Source organism: Muntiacus reevesi, chromosome 13 (genome assembly GCF_963930625.1).
Source record: "Muntiacus reevesi chromosome 13, mMunRee1.1, whole genome shotgun sequence".
NCBI lineage: Eukaryota > Metazoa > Chordata > Mammalia > Artiodactyla > Cervidae > Muntiacus > Muntiacus reevesi.
Window position 1 is genome coordinate 32,344,940 of NC_089261.1, and position 18,354 is coordinate 32,363,293.

Below are 18,354 nucleotides of genomic sequence, written 5' to 3' on the forward strand. Positions count from 1 at the left end.
TCCATTTTACTGACGTCATCCTCTTGAGGCTCTTAAAAGTTTACATCAGTCAGAACATTAAGTTGTCCTCTGAGGTTTATGTAGATTTGGCAATGAACTACTAAGTTTAAAAATTTTTTGTCTTTAAGAAAACGTTTATGTTTGGACCTCCTTCCCCATCTCTCCCATGAAGCAGAGCAAAAATAAATATAAAAAGGGATGAATTTTTTTTAAGTCACTCTTGAAAATAAGATGAACTTCTCCGTGGACCACACATGGCAATAGAACCTGTGAGCAAAGCTGAGCTGTGGGCCTGTAGACTCCAAACTATAGCAGCTATGAGTTTTTTGAGAGGAATTAAGTGTCCTCAGAAGGCTCACTGCCTGAAATTGGGGGTTAACCCAAGTAAATGGCAATTAAATAAAATTAGAAATCAATTAACATGATTTTTCTACCTTAGAAAAACATATGTTGGGGGGTGGGGCAGGCAGGGAGAGGAACTCACACAAAGACCAAAGTAGTACAGATCACATTTATGATACTGCTAAACTAAGCGAAGTTACAGAGAATCATAGCATGAGATGAAGCAAACAGATCAAAAGAATGAATGCAGAGCTCAGACCAAGTCATTTATATGGTAACTGAATGACATATAGCATCTGAAACATGGTATTTGGAAGAACAGCTATACACATACAAAAATAAATAAAACAAAACCCAAGAGTTAAACAACAAACAAAAAGAAATTCAGGTGGATTAAACATCTAAACACTAAAAACACTAAAAAACTTTTTTTTTAACTTTTGGAAAGATGTACAGGAGAATATCTTTATGACATTTGCTAGACAAGACTCAGAAAACACTATTATGAAAGACTGGTGAGATTACATTAAAATTAAAAATGTTTAAGAAGACTCTATAATCAAATACAAGGACACACCACAGACCAAGACAGTTCAAACATACGTAACAGAGCATTATGTAGTATCGAAAATACGTAATACTATAAAGCCATAAGGAAAAGACAAAATATAACAGAAAAATGGTCAAAAGGTATCGCCTGCAAAATCACACCACATTTCCTCAATGTCCTGTACTTACATGGGGCAGTACTATTCAGTGTGGGGGACCATCTCTAAGAAATGAATATCAGAAGAAGACCATTGGGGCCCTCTGGAGGCTGGTTACCACACACACAAAATAGTATTTTTTTAATTTGACAAACAGTCAATAATATTAGTTTCAAGATAGTACTTTGTAGTGTTTTGATAACACATATGTGTATCAAAAACATAAAAACACAAACTAGAATATGCAATCCCTCTAGGATAAGAGGTTATCTCTAGGGAGAAAGGGATGCAATCAAAAGGTAATAAAATAAGTTTCAAATGCATCTAACACTTACATATTAATATGTTCACAGATCTAAAGAAAACATAACCAAATGCTAAAATTTATTAAATCTGCATGGTGGAAACATATGGGTGTTGTTTAAGTGATCCACCTTTCCTCTTAGGTTTGAAATATTTCAATAAAGTTTTATTTATTTATTTATTTATTTATTTATTTTTAGTTTTTAGTTTTCCGCCTGAGATTTATTTTTTTTTAATTTTTTTTTCCATTTATTTTTATTCGTTGGAGGCTAATTACTTTACAATATTGTAGTGGTTTTTGCCATATATTGACATGAATCAGCCATGGATTTACATGTGTTCCCCATCCCGTCAATAAAGTTTTAAAATAATGAACCTGAAGAAATGAAAAGAACATTTGCTTTGAACAAGCTTATTTTTATAGATATTAAAAATTGCAACTTTCATGACATGTAAGAAAAATATTTTTCTAATATCAAAATAAGCATCTCTTTGGTATAGCAACACACCACAAGTGTTATCTTTAACATAAAAAAGTAATCAAGAACTGTGACTTAATATGTTAAATAAAACTATCCTTTGCCCATCCATGTGTCCCCTTTCACAGGCCCACTGTGGGGCTTGGAAGTGTAGTTCTGTGCATACCTCCACAGCTACAAAGAATTAAGATGCTGCATCAGATACGTCCAGAAGTCACACAACAGAGAATTAGTTGGCTTAATCACCAACATATATGACACAAACTCACCAAGAGAGAGAGAGCACGTGTGCACAACATAAGATATGAGACAAGTAAAACAGCATTGTCATGAAGATCAAATAATATGAAAATAATTACATCATTTAAATTTGATGCATTTTTTAAAAGTACTTGTTTAGAATTATTACATTCAGAATTTAAAATTATTACCTGCCAAGCTCCAAAAGTAATAATACAGAGCCATAATTTTGATAAGGCACTTTAAAGAGAAAAATTAAACATACAAAACAGTGAATATGAGAAATATCCATAAAAGCAGTTAACCTCAGAAACAGAAAAAAAATATGTATTTTTTCGAGATAGGCTTCAGTAAGTTTTTTTGAAAAGCATCACAGAGGGATGAAAAATATTTATCATATATTTTTAAAAGTTGTTACTAAAGTTCAAATTCCTATTACAAAAAAAAGATAACATTTTCCTTCAAGTCAGTGAGGTTCTGACTCAAATACTTTTTCAAGAAACAATTAACATCTTTATGCTGAAATCAAGAAGGAAAAGCAGTTTTCAATAATGCTGTCAACTCTTATTTAACAAACATCTAGTGACTGTTGTGTAACAGTGTTTTAGGTTGCTGGAAATATGTAAGTAACATATTTACAATCATTGGTTCTAGGGAACTTAGCCCAGTGGAGCTAAATCTAACAATGGTAACATGAAAGTTTACCTTCTTTGGCTCATAAATAAAGCTCAGTTTCAAATTCTGCTATTCTTGGAATCTTCTTGCAAATAGAAGAGCATAATGGTCCACCTAGTTTGCTACTGGTAACACTGTGGCATTATTATCTACTGATTAACTTTCATAAAAGATTCTTTTAAAGTTCAGAGAACAGAAAGTGTTTAAAGATAAATATGAATCAGCCTCAAAAATAACATCAGCATTCTGTTTTCACAAAATGAAGAAAACCAAGAAAAATCTCATCTTCAGTATCCAGAACCGTGCGATTATCCAGTCCCTATGGTACATGTGCAAACATCCTAGATAAGGAGGAATGCATTATTACAGTCAAATTAGTTGTCAGGCTTCAAGGAATCATAGCCTTCTTTCAAGAGGTCCCGCCATGTTTTAAGGAAACGTGCATTTTCTGTACATTTGAAGGCAAGCTCTTCCACTTGAGCTGATACTGCAGATGTGGCTTCCAGAAGTTTGGTTAATGAAAATGCTGCCTGAAAGTTAAAAAAAAAAAAAAGAAAAGTCAAACAATATAAGTTTATTTTTTAAATTCTCTCCCTATTTTATGAACCGGCTGAAAATAGCTTAGAATCCAATGCCCAAGTTCTTTTCTTTAAAAGTTAAAAATCTTCAAACTAAGACATGCCAGCTTTTTAGTGGAACCTAAAAAAATTTTCTACATTAAGTAAGCTTTGAGGACATAGGTCTACTAGAAAGATACATTATGTATGAGACATGACCAGTCAGCATCTTTTTCGGGTGATAATACACTAGTCTCATTTAGTTCAACAAGATGCCTTGGGCCCGTTGACACCAAGTACCAGAAGTATTTGAAGGACTTATGATACAGCTCTTACTGATGGGAGGAAGGGACTTGCTCCGCTATTTTTATGTTTAACACTGCAGTCCATGAAATCGTACGAACCAAAGAACAGACATTCTAAGCTCACAATTAATGCCAACAAAAACAACACCCATGCAGAAAACACAGCACTCTTGGTGGAAAACTCACTTCTTGATCAAATGCTTTTTTCACCCACTGTATAAAATAACACTGTTCCTGGGTAACAAACACGTCAGCACTGCATTCTACACGCTCACTTGGAACCAGCCTGGTTCAGCACAGATGAAGCTGTGTCAGCATTTCAGCCATCTTTTTAAAACAACAAATACTTGCTGAGGAATCAGAGAATAACAGGGTTCACCCCGCGGTTTGCAATCTGCACAGGAGGATCTCCCGGTTAAGACATCACCCTACAGACTTCATTCACTTGACCTTAAATCGAGAAACCCGACTGTGTGTGATGGGTGGCTGGGTGGCTGTGAGTGTACGCGCGCGTCTACAAACTGGAGACTCAACTGGAGCCGTCCAGACCAGGAATCCCGGCCATCAGATGGACGGGTCTTTGTACTGTTAGGGGAAGCAATCTGGACCACGGGGCGGGGACTAACTCATCCTAACTGGGTCCGCCCAGACGGATAATCGCCTAGCCAGCAGGCTCTGGGCAGGCGGCCAACTAAACAGGGCTAGGGGAAGGGAGACGGCTCAAGTCCCAGCAGAGGAATCCCTGTCTGGCCCTCAGCCCCGCGGACTAGGCAGGGCGGTGGGTTTGTGAACTGCGCCGTTTCGGGTTACAGCGCGAGAGCGGAAGCAGACCTCCAGGCACAAAGACCCGGCGCGGGCGCTGCGGGAGAGGGATGCCCTGGACTCCCGACGCGGCTCTTGAATACGTGAGGGACACGGCCCGGACCCGCCGGCCGCACTCACGTCTCCGATCTGCAGCTCCACCTCTTCCAGCGGGTCCACCAGTCGGCCGCTGCTCTTGCTCGGAACCGGCCAGCCCAAACCCCCCGGGGCGCCGGGGGAAGATGCTGAAGACGTGTCTGAAGACGAAGGAGAAGAAGGGGGCGGCGGCGGCGGCGGGAAAACCTGCAGCCCTTCAGGGTTCGCCATGGAGCGGGGCTGGGCGACTGGACCGGACTTGGGAGGCCGAACCAACACCAACCGTCTCTTTCAACCGCTCGCGCCCAAAGCCCAGCGGGCCCGCCTCCTCTCGGCTCTGCGCCAGGGACCGCGAAGCCTTGTCACTTTCTAGGGACCAGCCAATCAGATGCCAATGAGTTAGCCTGCGGCTGCTTTCCGCTCCAGGGGAAAACCTCCCAACGGGCTCCCAGACGCCGGAGCAGAAGACCACAGCTCCCAAGGTGCCGTGCGCGCCGCGCCGCCTCACCGTCTTGGGGCTCTGCGCGCGATTCACCCTGGGATTTGTGGTCCGCCCCCACCCCCGGCCCCAACCATACCGGCGCCCTTCTTAGCGCACGCCGGGTGAGAGGCCGCGCAGCCTGCAGCCGCGGGCGGCGCTGGGACTTGGAGTCCCTTCCCTTGCCCCTTTGGTCCGTGTCCCGGAAGTGCTACTGGCGTCGCGTCGCGTCGCGTCGCGTCACTCGTGGCGCCCGCACACAGCAAGCCAGGCGGGAGCGTGGTGAAGCTGGAGCGTTCCGCGGAGCCGGCAGGTGGTGACTGCTTGCGTCCCGGCCGGCGATGGCGCCCCCAGTGGCTTAGAGGTCCCGCGCCCGTACGAGCCAAGCCCAACCTCCTTCCCCGGCGTGCGCCAGCGTCCTTTCTGCTGTGAACATGCAGGTGCTGCTGGTCAGATTGGCCTGCCCGGGTGAGCGGGGTCTGCGGGCGCGGGTTGACAGAGCAAGGGCACGGGGCAGTCCGGTCTCGCCTCACTAGGGAGGAACTCGGGCAAGGGCGCGCGATCAGCGCCAGGTGGATCCTGGGTTCCTCCCCGGGCTTGTCCCTACTGAAAAAGTTGACAACTAGGGCAGAGGTCATGGGCGGAGGAAACTTGTCAACGCGGCTCCCGAGCGGAATCTTCCCCGAACCCTGGTGCTGACCCTCTTCCCAAAGCCCAGATGTTGTCCTAGACTTGCAACAGCCTTGTTGGAAAATAGGTAAATTAGCTCTTACACAGGTTTTCTCCTTGGTCCTCGCCTAGACGCGTCTTGCAGCCGTCCTACTCCTTTCTTAAGAATTTGAACTCTGTTCTGTCACATTGACTTTTATATGGTACCCAAGTCATCAGGTTGTCTCTGGAGCCGGGAATTTTTCTGTGTTGTCTAAAGTTAACTCTACGGCGTATCGTGTTATGGTTGCCCCTAGAACCATCATGATGATTTGGTAAAATACCTCATTACCTCCCCTTTCACCTTTAAAAAAAAAAAAGTAGAATGATGTCGTTGGACGGTTTTTGTTTGTTTTACTTAAAAACGGTTTTAAACATCAAAAAGTTTACTCCAAGATATCTCTCAAAACGGACTTAATTTTTTTCTGTAGTTTATTTAAATTAAATTTTGGTTCTAGAATAAACAAGTGTACATATTGCAAATTCACGGATATTCTTATGTAAATTTCACAAAAGTAGAATTTTGTCAAATTTGTCTACCATGTATTAAATAATTGGAATTTAAAGTTTTTGTTACTGGTGTGTTATATACGACACCAAATGTGTAAATACTGTTGACTGAAAAAAAAGGCACAGCCTAAAAAGTTGAGGATTATGTTTTACTCAACAGGCACAGGGAGCACTTAGCCCAGGAGACAGCCTCTTAAGATAGTTCTGAGGGACAGTTTTGAAGAGGTAAGGTAGAAGCCAGGACATATAGGAGTTTTTGCAAAAACAAACAAGCTGAAACACACAAAATAGGTAGTTGGAGCATCAAAAGATTACTGCTAATTAAAAAAATGTATCTCAAGTTAATGAATTTAGTGCTTTTTTGTGTATGCGAAGATGTAAGAGTTTGGGCTCATTGAAATCATTCCTTTGACATGCATCTCCACTATCTAGGCCCAGTGTCCTGCTTTTCTCTATTCTGAATCCCTTCAGAGTACACAGTCAGGGACGGCTGCAGTAGCTGAGAGCTTGATGGCCACAACATCCTTTGTTTACTGATACAGTAGGTGATATTCCTTGTCCACAGTGCCTCCTCTAACTCATAAATTTGACCAACATTTGGGAGTCATTTCATGACCAGTTTTTGTCCCTTGGTGCTAGGAAGGTTCATTCCTAGATCAGGCAAAGAATCTGTTGATAGGCCACCCAATGTGTTGTTTTTGGATCCGGCCCTGTTGATAATCTGAAATTCTCTGGAGTGCCTGTCTCACTAGTTTATTATGATCCAGGAGATGTTTTCCCTTGTCATTTCTTCCCATATCTGAAGTTGCACTGTTACAATTATTCTGTATAGAGTTAATCTATATGTAAATTGTCTTAAGACATTAATTTTGTTGGAGGCCTGGTTAAACATTGGATGATGCCAAAGGAAATCTTATGAAATAGAAAGGATATAAGTAATTCAGCTAATTACATTAATAAGGTCATAGTGCAGCAGAGAGAGGGACAAATCATAAGTAATTTGAATCCAACAAGAGAGCAAATTAAAACAATGATCAGTATAACTAGTTTTAGTCTGGTTGAAATAAGCCCTCCAATCCACAGGAGAACCAGCTGAACAAGCCAAATTTTGGAGGGATCACGTAGAAAGAAAGATAATGTTTCATCTTCATTTACAAAGGTATACTTTATCAACTTGTAGGTAAGTGTAAGAGGAAAGGTTTTTCAGTTCAGTGATATGATCTGAAAGTTATCAGGAATTTTTTTTTGCCAAAAAGTCATTTTTATAAATCTTGAAGATCTTCATTTTACAAAAGCAACAGAGTGAAGCAATGATTGTCTATAAATGACAAAATACTTCAAATGACATGGTTAAAGATCTGATTACAATGCAATTGACAAGAAACTTGGATATTTCTGTGACAAACAGCATTTTAAGATAATAACTATAATTATGATTGATAGCATTATATTGATAACAGGACATACCAGACTTCTGGGAGTTCTTTATAAATTTTAGAATATCTGCATTAATGACATCTAACCTTAGATGGCTTTATGTGACAATGTTTCCCATGTATGTTAACATAAATAAACCTAATTAGTTTAAAATCTCTCTTTGTGATATCAGGGCTCCTTTGGAGTATCCCAGAGTTAGTTGAAGGTCAGAAGGACTTTAGTTAGAATTTACTATTTGGGAAGTTTGTCAAAAATATCAAAAAGGTTTCAAAACACTGGTCAAGTAGGATCATAGGTCATTGTGAAACAATACTTATTCACTTAACCAAAGTGACAAAATATTTCAAAAGCAAAAACAGATCATTTAGAGGCACAGAAACTCAATCTGTTATCAAAAGCAGGGAAAATTTTGTTCTCTTTTAACAGAGAGAGGAACCAAGACCAGTCCTACTCCAGCGTACTTTTAATTACAAAATCCATTTACGTTATTAAATTTAATCTAATCCTAGCCTGACCATTTCCAAAACTCATTTTTCAGGGCTCCTTTTCTATAGACCTTCCACAACTTTCTCTGTTCTTATTAGTTTGTTCCTTAATTTTTTTATCCAGAAATAACTGACTCTAGGACAAAATCACTCTTACATTTCCAACAGGTTCATTTCTATTCTTCAATCTTCTTTTGCTGAAAACATACATCCTACTTTCCTTATACAGTGAACTACTTCCCTTGATAGTTTTAGTAGCTTTGATTACATGTTATAGTTTTAACCCTTAAAAACCTTAATCTTTAGCAGAAACCTAAAACGAACAAGTGATTGTGAACTGTTTGTGAAACCAGCATGTCCCATTTGGGATATTCTATAACTTCTAGAAACATATATTTTCTCATAACGTAATTTCTTTCTTCTATATGATACAAGACGTGTCTAATAAAGCCAAAGATCTTTAGTTTCCCTCTTGTGAGAAAACAAAAGTAGGTAAATTTAGACTTGTTTAGCAATTAATATTCCACTATTTTATCTTATTTGAAATGACGTGGATATTCAAGGAATTCCCATCATTTAACTTATCAAAATTCAGATTACCAAAAATCTGAACAGACTATTTTAAGATAAACATACCCAAAACAAAAGAATTCCTAAAGAGTTGACCTGAAAATTCTTATCTCATTTACCTTTATTTGGTAACTTAAAGTCATACCAAGTTAAATTTTTTTTTTCACATTGACATACTCTGTAACAGAAATGACATGAACTTACTGACCTTCAGTTATCTTACGTACAATAAAAGTAAGACATGTCTGTATTGACTAAACCAATGAGCTTAAGATAACTTTAATATTAGATATTAATTTAATATTGAATATTTTCTAGACCATGTGAGCCCCAAATTCCCTCCAAGTTTCTTATATATTTAGAAATATTTAGTTTGTAAGTACTTACTTTAAGTCAATTAAATAGAGCTCTTTTATAAGTTTAATTTTGTTCATATTTTCCAGAGTTAGAGATATCTCATATGTGACGTACACCCAGACACATAAACAAACAAAACTAGAGATCGCATAGCTTCACTCTAAAAGCTTCATTATGAATCAGGTATTACCATATAAACTCACAAGTTTATAAGTAACAGTTGGAATAAGATAAATTTGCTTGCTCAGATTACTACTTCACTATTTGTAGAAAAGTCTTCAGATTTATATTTGTCCTTGATAAACCCTTAAGGAGGCTAAGAATTAGATTTTGGGTGAGGGAACCTTTCCAACAGTTTGAGTTTTAAAAGGTCTTTTTCCCATTTCCCCTACTCCATTGCAGGTTTTATTTGATTGAGCTAATTAGGCTCAGTCTCAGTTCTTTGGGAGCTGTATTTACATTTCTGATCTGTAGAGACTTGCAAGATACAGTAGCTCCTGATATTAAAAGGTTGATTTGCCCAACTATACTTACTTTGATTTGCTTTTGTATCAGAGATTTCCAGCTAAACTGAAAATCACAAAAGAGTCCTGGGTTATAGAACTTTAGGATTTAATTTGTCATGCCTTCAAAAACTTGCATGAGACATTGACAAAGCCCCTCTTTTGAGAACACAGGTTAGACCCAGAGCAAAATGTCTATTATTATTTTTTTAGCCCCTGAATATTAGTTCCCAGTTTTTACTTTATATTGTCTTGGCTCAGGTAACTATATTGGTTTCCTTTCATATGTTTAAATAATATTTTCTGAGGGCCAGATTCAAATACCCTGTCTTATACCAAGCAGAGGAAGCCCAGTGAAACATGTCTATCCCACAATATAATTCTGCAGAAGAGACGTAAACATCTTATATGAAGCCTATTTAAATGTACCTATTTTTATAAACTTTCATCACAATTCTGTCAACTTTTATACCTTTAACTTTGGTTCCCATTAGGACCCAGTCAACAAGCTTTGGTCTTAAAAGGAGTCCTAGAAGCTTTCCTTTCTTACATTCTCCAACCATTTTATCTGTTTTGTATAAAAGACTCAGATCCCTAGTGAGGGATTGAGCCAAGGGACGCAAGCCCTCTTGTCAGTCTTGTAACTTGACTAATAGGTCTAATTGTTGCCCCAACTAATTGTTGGTCAGATAGCTAATTATAATTTTTTTCCCCAGCCTTTTAAGGATATATATTTTTTAAACTGGGTAAATAGAGCAGACTTGTTTGGGGCTCATTAATACTGGGAACCAACAGGGTGTCCCTTTGGCTCATCCGTCTTTACTTAGTGTTGCATCAAAACTTTCTACTTTAATCCCATTAACACCTGTCTTATTTATCCCATTTATTAACAGCCACCTATAGATTTCTTTATTTGGGGGGAACAAGCACCTTAAAATTTTTCTTCTTGTTGGGAACAAGTCTGTAGACTTCTGTTTCTGTTTTTTTTTAACTTTCATCTTAACATTAATTATTCTAATGCTTTTATTAGCATCTATAAGACCCATTGAGGGGAAGCAGAGACCACAAATAAGTCTTCCCAAACTTTTTTTCTTTGTTTGTTTTAAAGGAGTTCTTAGGTTAATCATTATATATGTTTTCCCACCCTCTAATTTGCTTCTTTCATGGGTACCAATAAAACAGTGCTTGTTACGAGAGCTCTCTAAAAATTTACCAATTTGTTTTTCCATTTAAAAGATCATCATCTGGCCATTAGTGAGCGATATGTTAATAGTGACTCAAACCTATAAGATGCAAGAGGCTTCCCCACAAGAGAGTGTGGAGGATGCCACCTAAACAAGATCCAGAAGCTTTACTCCCCAAAGTAGTCGAAGAAAATGAAGGCTGACACAATAAAGGTTAAGATTACGAAGTGCCTGGGAGTTGGCACAGTGGACAACAGACTGTGCAGAATCTCAGTCTGTTCGATTGGCTGACAGATGTACACCATATGTGTACCTTCTGGATGGCAGAGACCAAGTTTCAGGACACACACACGCACACGCATACCCGTACACCACCAAAGATCAAGTAGGCATTTAGGCAAGTAGGCAAAGACACAGAGAAATGCAAGTTCTTCCTAGGGGGCTTTTGTTTGTTTAAGGTCATAATTCTGAAAAGATGTTTTATTAAGCTGTCTTTGTCTGACTTAACTCTGTACACAATGAAAGAACCCCATCTTAGTCATTTTCAAGGCGTGATTTCCTGTAATTCCCAATTAAGTAAGTACTTGGAAGTATAAGTTTTGTATATAGATAAACCTGGCTGGAATGTTAACTGGAGGCAAAGATGTTAGGCCAACCTCTCACTTAATCACCCAATCCAGAGCACTCAGTGTCTTTCAGCCAGGGAGCTTTCAACTCAATATCTTTCAACTGGGCAGCTAGGTACCTATTATACTTCGCCAGATAAAACTCAGAATCATCAGCCAATAGTCTGGAGCACCTAGAACCAGGAAAGAGTCACCCAGATTCATCTTGACTGTCCAGGGAGGTGGGTAAGCAGAAGAGGCCACTGCTGGTACCAAGGCTCTTGTTCCTTGTAGAGTTCAGATGAAGGACAGAAGTCAGCTCTAGGTCATTTTGGGGTCACCAACTAGTCAGGTCAACTAGTGGAGGGTGGGAAGCAAAACCTGAAAGTTGAGCATTATGTTTTATTCAGCAGACATGAGTGCATGCTCAGTTGTTAAGTCATGTCTGACTCTTTGCGATCCCATGGACTGTAGCCCACCAGGCTCCTCTGTCCATGGGATTTTCCAGGCAAGAATACTGGAGTGGGTTGCCATTTCCTTCTCCAGGGGATCTTCCTGACTCAGGGATTGAACCCGTGTCTCCTGCATTGGCAGTCAGATTCTTTACCACTGAGCCACCAGGGAAGCCTGATATGATCAACATATATGCTGAGGGGTTAAACCCAGGAAACAGCCTCTGAGATAGCTCTGAAGGACTGTTCCAGAGAGTAACGGGAAGAGCCAGGATATACAGGAGTTTAGGGCCAGGGAGTAAAAACAGAAAATCCAGGTAGCTGGAACATCAAAATGTTACTGCTAATTAGAGAAAACTAGACATCTCAAATTAACGAATTTAGCACTTTTCTCTGTGTGGGAAGACACAAGATTCTGGTCTCATTGCAGTTATTCCTTTGACAGGCATCTTTACTATCTAGGGCCAGCACCTTGCTCTTCTCCATTCTGAATCCCCTCAGGGTGTACTGTTGGAGGCAGCTGCCGTGGCTGATGGCTTGATGGCCACAACATCTTTTGTATACTGAAGTTAGCAGGTGACATTTTTTGTCCACAATATGCTCTATGTTTTTCAAAATATCAGAGTAATCAGGTGCAATCTGTCCTCCTCTTAATTTAATTGAAATCATTCTTGGGTCAGGTGCTATCCAAATCCCACTAAAATTACTATTTCTGTTTTCACTGGGTCTCTAAATCATTGCTGTTTTCATGGCCTGGTGTTAGGACTACAGACATCAAAGAGATGGACACAGAATTGCCATCAGTGTGATTTTGTATGGTGATATCATGAGTTCTCTGAACTTTTTGACCTCACTTCTCTACCAAAATTTAGCTAAGGTGTCTAAGTGTTAAACCTCTAAAGTTAAGTGTCAGATTTGTATTCAGAAAAGGGGTAAAGGTTGTGATTTTTTTTAACCCTCTGAAGGAAATTAGACTACCCAATTCCAGATTATTTTTAAGAAAATTATTAGCTGTATAAGCAATGGAGTTACAGTTTTGTCTGGTACCAAATCATCAGATTTAAAAAGCAAATGATAACTTCTGTATGCTAAATTACAATGCATCAAAAAAATTTGTTTTTTTATAGTAAATAAGTATTATTTTAAATGATGATAATACTCTATTTGAACTCTGGAACTGAGCTCTCCCATACTATTTTTTTTTTTATTAGTTGGAGGCTAATTACTTCACAACATTTCACTGTGTTTTGTCATACATTGACATGAATCAGCCATGGAGTTACATGTATTCCCCATCCCGATCCCCCCTCCCACCTCCCTCTCCACCCGATTCCTCTGGGTCCTCCCAGTGCACCAGGCCCGAGCACTTGTGTCATGCATCCCACCTGGGCTGGTGATCTGTTTCACCATAGATAATATACATGCTGTTCTTTCGAAACATGCCACCCTCACCTTCTCCCATAGAATTCAAAAGTCTGTTCTGTACTTCTGTGTCTCTTTTTCTGTTTTGCATATAGGGTTATCATTACCATCTTTCTAAATTCCATATATATGTGTTAGTATACTGTAATGGTCTTTATCTTTCTGGCTTACTTCACTCTGTATAATGGGCTCCAGTTTCATCTATCTCATTAGAACTAATTCAAATGAATTCTTTTTAACGGCTGAGTAATATTCCATGGTGTATATGGACCACAGCTTCCTTATCCATTCGTCTGCTGATGGGCATCTTGGTTGCTTCCATGTCCTGGCTATTATAAACAGTGCTGCGATGAACATTGGGGTGCACGTGTCCCTTTCAGATCTGGTTTCCTTGGTGTGTATGCCCAGAAGTGGTATTGCTGGGTCATATGGCAGTTCTATTTCCAGTTTTTAAAGAAATCTCCACACTGTTCTCCATAGCAGCTGTAAAACCTCATTGGCTACGATACTGCCACTGTGCAAAGCTTCCCATACTATTTTTATTTACCTTTTTTTTTTTAAGATTTAGTAAAGGTAAAAAGGGATAAGTAGATTTTAAAAAGTTATTCCCAATATTATAGTTTCTAGTATGCTGTTTGCAAGTAGAGAAAATTAATACCTTGACTTTTTTTTTATTTATAAAAGAATGACTCAGAAAACAGATTTTTAGTGTTTAAGAGGCTTTAGGGTTCAGTGCTTCAGACCTCTTCCCCCCCTGTGTTCATCATAATCTAATTGATTGTCTGATGCTAAGTTTTACTTTTAAAAAGTTCATTTTATTGGAAAGAATGAAGCATAAAAATAAATGTTATGCAGTTGAGTGCTTAAGAATATAAATAATTAGCCTTTGCCAGGCTGACATCTCCTTTTAATCAGAAAAGAAGGAAAGCAAGAAGAGGAAGGGAGGGAGGAAGGAAACAGCTAGTTTCAGGTCCTGTAACTTCAGAGACCAGGTCAAGTCCAGCTGTAGCCTCAGAGTTTGACTGGTATTGCAAGGATAGAGCCTGGGTTGGCTGGGGTCATCTGAATTTCTCTCTCTCTGCTGTAAATGAGGATTGTCTCATAAAGTCGTAAAGAGTACCATGTGGTAATAAAATTGAAATTTCATAACTGTTATATATGCCCATGAAAATATAAATTGTATTTTATACTCCAAATTCAAAATGCAAAAAACCTTTGTTGAGATTCACTGTTTATTTATTGTTCCATGTTTAGAAACTCGTTCACATGCAGACAGATGCTTCACTATGAGAGACAAAAACTGAGAAAGGCCTCATTGTTACCATTATAATCCAGGAATTAGTTTTAGGAAAATAAACCAGAGATTTTCGAATTCCTGGGTGACAGTTAAAACTGTACTTAGGAAGGTACCTATTGGGTTAACAAATGTGTATTAGTCACTTGTGATTAGGAGGGTACCTGTCAGGTCAACAGGTGTGTATTAGTCACTTGCTTTGTGTGAGACGTACTGGGTCCTGCACAGTAGTGTTTTCTAGGCAAAGGTTGACAATAAACTGAAGTTTATTGAGCTGATGAAGTGGGGAGAGTTCGTAACTTGCTGAATTCAAACACAGAGTAGACAAACTCCAACGTCTGTTCACTTGGCCTCTGCCTTATTCTGTGTTGTCTTTTTTGTTTGTTTCTTCAGTTAATAAGTGTTATTTCTTTTAGCAGCTTTAGATTAAAAAAAAAAAACTGAGCAGAAAGTACACAGTTTCCTTCTAACTTTCTCCCATTCCCTGATAACATCTTGCATTGGTGTGGTACATGGGTCACACTTGGGGAGCCAGTATTGATACATTAAAGGTCAGAGTTTGTATCAGGTTCATTCTGTGTGTCGTACATTCTGTGGGTTCTGACAAATGTGTAATAACACATATCCTCTATTAATAACATTATCATACAGAATAGCCTTGCTGCCCCACAGATACCCTTTTTTCCACATATTCATCCCTTCCTCCCTCTTTCTGAACACCTGACACCCACTGATCTGTTACTGTCCCTTTTCTAGAATGTCATAGAGTTGGAATCATAAAGGATGTAACATTTTCAGTATGCATTTTCATTTCCTCCAGTGTCTCTGCAATTCTTTTTAACACTGATTAACATTCCATTGTATGGGTGCACCACAGTCTGTTTATCCACTTACCTATTAAAGGACATCTCCCAAGTTTTGATAGTTATGAATAAAGTTGCTATAAACAGTCAGGTGAAACTTTTAAATTCTGCATATTTTATTGTGATAAGAACACAACATGACACACACACTTTTGACAAAATTTTAAATGTATGTTATTGACTATAGGTGCAGCGCTGTACAGTAGATCTCTAGAGTTTGTTCATTTTGTTGGTGGATTTTTGTATGGATGTTAATTTTCAACTCATTTTGGTGAATGCCAAATGCAATAGGAATTGCTGGATCCTATGTTAAGAGTATGTTTAGCTTCAGAAGCAAGTATCAGAGATACAAAGGAGTGTAGGAAGAGTTAATGGAACACTTTCTTTGCTCAGCCCCAGCAACAGGCACTAGGTTTTCAGGATAAATCAGACCGTCTCTGCCTTTGAGGAACCCATGAGCTGAGAGGAGACAGATAAGACAATGTACAATGTGTTACAAGAGCAAGGAGGGGGTTAGAACTATCAAGAAGAGTTTTCAAAATTTCCAGAGGAAGTTTAACCAGTATAGAAAAGTGAAGGAAAATTCCAGGCAAAGAGGGGATTTCCCGAAAGCTCAGTGGTTAAAGCTCTGCGTTTCCACTGCAGGGGGCACAGGTTCCATCTCTGGTCTGAGATCTAGGATCCTGCCTGCCTTGCTGCCCAGCCCAAAAAAAAAAATTTTTTTTTTCTTAAAATTCCAGACAAAGAAAATAGCAAGTTATCCACTTAAGAATTTTTAAGATAATAAATCCTATGTTATATATAGTTGACCATAATAGTAATATAAAAAAACACCAAAACAGCAAGCAAAGGGCCTAGTGGTATTAAAAAATACAGTATTTGGGAATGTGTTTAATAGATCAATGCTGGAAAGTAGTTTCAAAAGATAAACTGGGTTCAGATAGTAAGAGATCTTATATGCTCTTCTAAAGAGTATATAATTTATCTTGCATTCATTTATTTTTTTTCAGAGTATCAAATGATTTAATTATAAAACTTAAGCCACTTATTCACCTTCTAAAAAACACAAACATGAGAATAAAATAAACACACCCAAGACTCACTAGTCCTTGCAGGATAGGAAAAAGCCCTGGACAGAGAGTCTGCTAATGTTTTTCCCTACCCCCAACTCTGCATTTCCTCATGCATTCGAGTGTCCCATGTTTTGACACCTCTTGAACCTCATGCGAAGAGTTGACTCATTGGAAAAGACCCTGATGCTGGGAGGGATTGGGGGCAGGAGGATAAGGGGACGACAGAAGGTGAGATGTCTGGATGGCATCACCGACTTGATGGACATGAGTTTGGGTGGACTCCGGGAGTTGGTGATGAACAGGGAGGCCTGGTGTGCTGCAATTCATGGGGTCACAAAGAGTCGGACACGACTGAGTGACTGAACTGAACTGACTGACAGTGGAAAGGAAGCAGAAGCTACAAGAGTTATGTAAAGAGGGTGGTAACAATCTTACAGCTATCTGGTGCTAATAGCTTGTACACTCTGATTTGCAACTTTGAGAAACAGTATCAAATAAGCATTGTCAAATACCTGCTGCTGGCTAACCTTTACTGTCATTCTTTTAAACTGCATCTTTGAGACCGGTTGTGTTGCTGCACTGTAGCATCTGCTTATCCTGAAGCACAGATGCTAAAATCCCTGCACAGTCTCTTAGGTAACAAAGGTCACTTTCAGGACAACCCCAAGGTGATGTGGTGCTTCTTAATATAGCTGTAGTGTCTGCTGGGTGGCATCCCTAGGACAGGCTGGCCAGATGGCAGCACCATGTGGGGGCCCACATAGTCACTTTCCTACAGCCCTGCTTGATCCCTCTTCTATCTAAACACCCCACAGTCAGCATTGAACCCTGAAGTCAGTGAGGACCTTGGCTTGTCTTCATTTTTGAAGTTGAATGAAGTAACTGAATCCAGTTATTCACCGTTAATTCAAAGGAGCTTCCAAAATGTGGCAGATGTATTCTTGGGAAGCCTTCTGGGATGGAGCTGGAGGGTCTTGGCTTCCAGGTTCTGGGGTGGGTGCTGGCACAGCTGCTTTTTTCTGGGCCGCCAGGAATTCATGAATTGCTCTTTCTGTTTGTGGCCAGAAGATATGGTTTAGTTTGGGATCCACCACTTCAGAAAGAATTCTGTCCACTCCAGCTTCCAGCATCCCTGACTGAACCACACTCTTGCCTCAGACCATTTTACAGCTGGTTTTCGTTCATAGTAGGATTCCATTCCCACTTATCCAGATGTGTTGACAACAAAATTATCCACTTTCTGCCTCCAGTTTTGGTAAGCTGGCTTGTTGTCCATCTGGGCCAGGCAGTCCTGGCAGAAGGTGTCAAACAGGCCCTGGCTCTTGAACTGCTCCAAGACGAGCGTGATGAGTGCGAGGTCCCGGAGAGGCACTGAGGCTGGGCTGATGGGGCCACTGCTCCCGAGAGCGCCCATCATGCCATCGCAGCTCCCGTGGAGGCCTGGCCCGCGCTGCCGCTGCCCACCACATGGGTGTCCCCACTGTCTGCCGTGGCTGCACCTCGGGCCACGGAGGAGACCGAATATGGCTTCCTCTCAGGGACGGAGGGCGGGGGTCGTGTAGAGGTGGCAGAGGTGGAGGAAGGGCTGGCAGGGGGACCGCAGCATGGCCTCATTTATTCTCTTTTGTCAGATTTATTTATTTGGCTGTGTAGGGTCTTAGTTCCTGCAGCCAAGATCTTGACTGATGCACGGACTCTGTAGTTGGGACACATGGGCTTCAGTTAGTTGTGGCACGTGGGCCTCAGAGCACGTGGGCTCAGTAGGTGTGGCATAGGCTTAGTTGCTCTGCGGCATGTGGGATCTTAGTTCCCAAACCAGGGGTCAAACCCACATCCCTGCATTGCAAGGCAGATTCTTAACCATTGGACCACCAGGGAAGTCCTGCGTTCATTTATTCTCGAAACATT

At 40.1% G+C, this 18,354-nt stretch overlaps 2 protein-coding genes and 1 pseudogene across 3 annotated transcripts in view; 1 reads left to right on the top strand and 2 right to left on the bottom strand.

Annotated features, from left to right (window-relative positions):
- Positions 1 to 863: 863 nt before the first annotated feature.
- On the bottom strand, positions 864 to 5,067 carry C13H4orf46 (chromosome 13 C4orf46 homolog). Its single transcript, XM_065904650.1, has 2 exons — positions 4,551 to 5,067; positions 864 to 3,276 (listed from the first exon to the last, which is right to left on the bottom strand). Exons 1-2 carry the CDS (start codon positions 4,734 to 4,736, stop codon positions 3,121 to 3,123), a joined length of 342 nt encoding a protein of 113 aa, XP_065760722.1. The 5' UTR covers positions 4,737 to 5,067; the 3' UTR covers positions 864 to 3,120.
- Positions 5,068 to 5,265: 198 nt separating this feature from the next.
- Positions 5,266 to 18,354, top strand: part of ETFDH (electron transfer flavoprotein dehydrogenase) — a 43,133-nt gene continuing 30,044 nt past the window's right edge. Inside the window, exon 1 of one of the 2 annotated variants that reach the window (XM_065904647.1) lies at positions 5,266 to 5,451. In XM_065904647.1, the coding sequence (XP_065760719.1) occupies positions 5,418 to 5,451 (34 nt within the window). In that variant the 5' untranslated portion in view covers positions 5,266 to 5,417. Of the gene's footprint in view, positions 5,452 to 5,581; positions 5,741 to 18,354 lie in introns of those variants that run through there. The other variant, XM_065904648.1, reaches the window with a different exon arrangement.
- On the bottom strand, positions 17,349 to 18,060 carry LOC136146004 (biorientation of chromosomes in cell division protein 1 pseudogene; annotated as a pseudogene).